A 4,238-nucleotide genomic window follows, 5' to 3' on the forward strand; every position below is an offset into this window, starting at 1 on the left:
AAAATTGAATACAATATTATAGATGAGTTGTAGAATTGAAAAAAAAAAATTTTTTTGAAAGTCCCAAACCCATGTAACCCCTTAAACGATTAATAAAATAAAAAAATGAACGATTATATTCTCAAATCGTGGATACAGATAATAATTAATATTAAACGTGAACTTGTGTGCGTGTGCGAAAGTGTAAATTATCTCGCGTTTGTTTAATAATTTTGCTCACGTACGTTCTGTTTTCTTTTTTTTTTTTTTTTTTTTTTTTGTTTCGTTGAAAGAACACGAGCGCCTCTCTACTACTTGCGGCCCCCCCCCTACTTCTTTTCAACCCTCTTTTCATCGACCAATAAAGGCTTCCATTTTTAGCGGGGAGGACGACCACCAACGATGAACTCGAAGAAATGTTGGAGCAAGGAAATCCAGCGGTATTCACGCAAGGGGTACGATTATATACAAATTTATCTATGAGAGTTATTATGATTCTATATCTCTGTTACTTTTTTTTTTTTGTTTTTTCCTTCATTTCTCCAAAAGTCTAAACAATTTCGTTTAACACGAATAAATTAAATATATATGTTACCGTCAAAGCTGGAAATCAGTCATTGTTAGTAATTTTTAATGATAAAATTTAACAGGGAACTTGGACATGAAAGAAGTAGAATTTAGTTTGATTTAGTTGGACGTTTCGTCCCTTTATTGGGACTTCTTCAGCAACTTAATCTTTACATTTTTGAATATTAATAAAAAGAAAACTGTATGTCTACTCAATGAAAAAAGACGCTGAACTGTAAAGATTAAGTTGCTGAAGAAGTCCCAATAAAGGGACGAAACGTCCAACTAAATCAAACTAAGTTCTACTTCTTTCATGTCCAAGTTCCCTGTTAAATTTTATCATTAAAAATTGTAATTTTTGGACGAGAGAAATACTAAATAAAATTGTTAGTAATTCCTCGTCATTACTATGAATGCAAAGAGCATTCAGACGCAGTCGGAAATTGAAAAATTCTTCCACTTTTTCTTTAGGCATCGAACATAATACTTTGATTTTCTATAGAATATCAAATTACTATTTAACCCCTTGGCCTACACGATATCTGCCAATTGTGCGTGCCATAATAAACAAAAGAATCGGTCGCGCGTTGTGCCATTCATCTGTTCAGCCGCGTACTTGAACTGGCGCAAAATGTGTAACTTTCATGACATATGTTTTTCAGAGCAATGAAAGGAGTTGTGAAATAATAAAAACAATGTTTAAGTACAAATAATATGTTTCTAGCATTTATATAGGTGACCAGAAAATGGTCGAATATCTCCCAATGAGTTCTAATAAAAAGTTTAACGCTGGAATGAGTGAGATTGGACAGGATAGATAAATGAACACAACACTTTTACGCGGCACATAATAAAAAAAAACAAAAAAAAATAATATATCGAATCACACTCGGCAATAGTGCCGCACTCCCTCCACCCCACAACCATCAATATTAGATTTCCTTCTTCTTAGCATGATGGGTATTAACAGTTTCTGAATTCTTTATACGAAGCTAGAATTGAAACGTGTGAACGTAACGAATCTTTACGGGGAACTAAAATAACAGACCATCCAGTTGCACCAAAAACGAATGAAAAAACAAAATATTGACGTAACAATCAAAGAAAAAGTATTGGATGTGGAATAACTCCAATCGCTTGTTCGAATAATACGCGGCATCTTATGCACCGATTCCTCACCACGAGCCTGACTCGTGGCTTTTGTTTATGGCACAAATTCTTTACCACGAGTTAGACTCGTGGCTTTCGTTTATGGCACAAATTCTTTACCACGAGTTAGACTCGTGGYTTTCGYTTATGRCACAAATTCTTTACCACGAGTTAGACTCGTGGTTTTCGCTTATGGCACAAATTCTTTACCACGAGTTAGACTCGTGGTTTTCGCTTATGGCACAAATTTTTCACCACGAGTCTGACTCGTGGTTATAGGCCAAAGGGTTAAACAACATTGAAAAGAATACATACTCAGACACAGACAAACGCAGCCATACGATCACACAATATCAGAGATTGCAATGCTGTAAATTGTGCATTTTTGCAATTTTTATTGAAAAGTTTCGCTAAATATTTTTTCTACTAAAAATTAATATGTTTTAATGAAACTTATATTAAATTAAAGTACAACCCTTTTGTCTACGCGTAGAATACCATGCCGAGTTATAAATCGATCTGCAAATATTCATAAAATGTCAGAGAATGCAATACTGTAAATGCTATAGGATATCAAAGTATTATGTTCGATGCTTAGGAAAAACTTTCCAAAATGTTTTATTTCCGACTTCGTCTGAAGGCTCTTTTCATTCATAGTTATGCCAAGGAATTACTAGCAATGACTGATTTGCGACTTTGACAGTAACATATATATATATATATATATATATACATAAATATAATTATAATAATTAATGAATCACAAGTGTCGTTTAAACAATCCTCCTTGTTGAAAATTAAAACAAAACAAAAAAATACATTCCTTCTTTGAATTTTTCAAGTTATTTGTATTTATTCTATTTGTTTTATTTCTATTTGTTTTTTACTTTTTAAAAAAAAATCAACATCATCATTAGATCATCATGGAAACGCAACAAGCAAAACAAACCCTTGCAGACATTGAGGCACGTCACGCTGATATTATAAAACTTGAAAACTCGATCAGAGAATTGCACGACATGTTCATGGACATGGCCATGTTGGTGGAAAGTCAGGTACCACATAAATACTTCAATTATTTAATAATTTATTCTAAAATATGATATTTATCTTTAATATAACCGATTGTCATTTTGTCTTGTCATATACAGGGTGAGATGATTGACCGTATAGAATATCACGTTGAACATGCGGTCGATTATGTTCAAACCGCTACCCAGGACACCAAAAAAGCACTCAAGTACCAAAGTAAAGCACGACGGGTAAGTCATATTAAAATTGTCAGACTGGACAAACGACGATATTAATTTGATTATTACAATTTTTTTTATCTTTTTTTTTTTTTTTCATGAATATTAATGTATTCATTATATATATTCTTTTTTTTTTTTTGAAAGGGGTTTCTATCTCTCACTTCTTTGGTTTCCCAGTTCAAATACCTTATCCCCTTTTTCCCCCCCCCCACCCTGTTTGATTTGAATTGCGTTTGATAAATTTTTTGCTATCCCTTCCCCTCTCGTTCTTTGTGCACCTTTGCTTTTTTGTTGATGATGATGATGATGATTATGATGATATTATATACATATTATATACATATTATATATATATATACTGCCTCACTCTTTTTTATACAAAATTTGACCTCCTACCCTAAGACGCAAATTATCCAAGGACTATGACGCTTTATTGTGTTTCTCTCTATATGTATCGCTGATGACATGACAAATAATTCCTACTACTACTACTACTACTACTACTACTACTACCACTACTACTACTACTGCTACTGCTACTATTATTCATACTACTTACTAACAACATAACAGTACAGCCGATGTATGTACATATGTATACATATATACACGCGTGATATATATTAATATTATATATATATATACATATATACAATATACTGTCTGTGTGTATTTCTAATTGTATCGCTCTATCCTGTCGAACATGGGTGTGCTAATTGTGCCTCTGTCCATGAAACGCTCTGTCTATACTATTACTACTACTACTACTCTCATCATACTATTTATATATATATTAATTTTACGTACTAACCCTGCGCTGTCAAATTAATTGCGTTTTATACGTGATTATTGTTGTTTAATGTGCGTGCGTAAATATACATATATATATATATACATGAATATATAAGTATATGTATATGTATGTGTTACCATTATTAAAGTATATAATTCAGTTAATTTATGAAAGTCCTATACGAAATAATTCAACACGCGTTTTAGAGAAAGTATTATATTATATTATATATTGTAATACGAATTTTGGATATAATTGTTTTAGAAATGAATAATCAATAGATAAAATATGTGAATTTCATATAACGAGAATTGATAGTTTAAGTATTAGATTGAAATTTAATCCGTCTTTTTAAAGTCTCGTTATATGTTTCTATAACAATGCTAATAATTATCCGTTATTATCTCTTCCTATACTTTGAAAAGCAATGTTTTATTAATCTTACTGTTCTATCGAATCTAATCTATGGATTAAATTTCAATTTCATAATTTAAACA

The 4,238-nt window shown here is 31.6% G+C and overlaps 1 protein-coding gene across 1 annotated transcript in view; it reads left to right on the forward strand.

The window, feature by feature from the left end:
* Nucleotides 1–4,238, forward strand: part of LOC106789196 (syntaxin-1A) — a gene marked incomplete in the record, with an annotated part of 47,169 nt that overhangs the window by 30,731 nt on the left and 12,200 nt on the right. Inside the window, 3 exon segments of the mRNA XM_014753200.1 lie at nt 361–434; nt 2,613–2,750; nt 2,847–2,957. Coding sequence (XP_014608686.1) covers nt 361–434; nt 2,613–2,750; nt 2,847–2,957 — 323 coding nt within the window.

Source organism: Polistes canadensis, unplaced genomic scaffold (assembly GCF_001313835.1).
Source record: "Polistes canadensis isolate GaletaPanama2010 unplaced genomic scaffold, ASM131383v1 scaffold_170, whole genome shotgun sequence".
Classification (NCBI taxonomy): Eukaryota; Metazoa; Arthropoda; class Insecta; order Hymenoptera; family Vespidae; genus Polistes; species Polistes canadensis.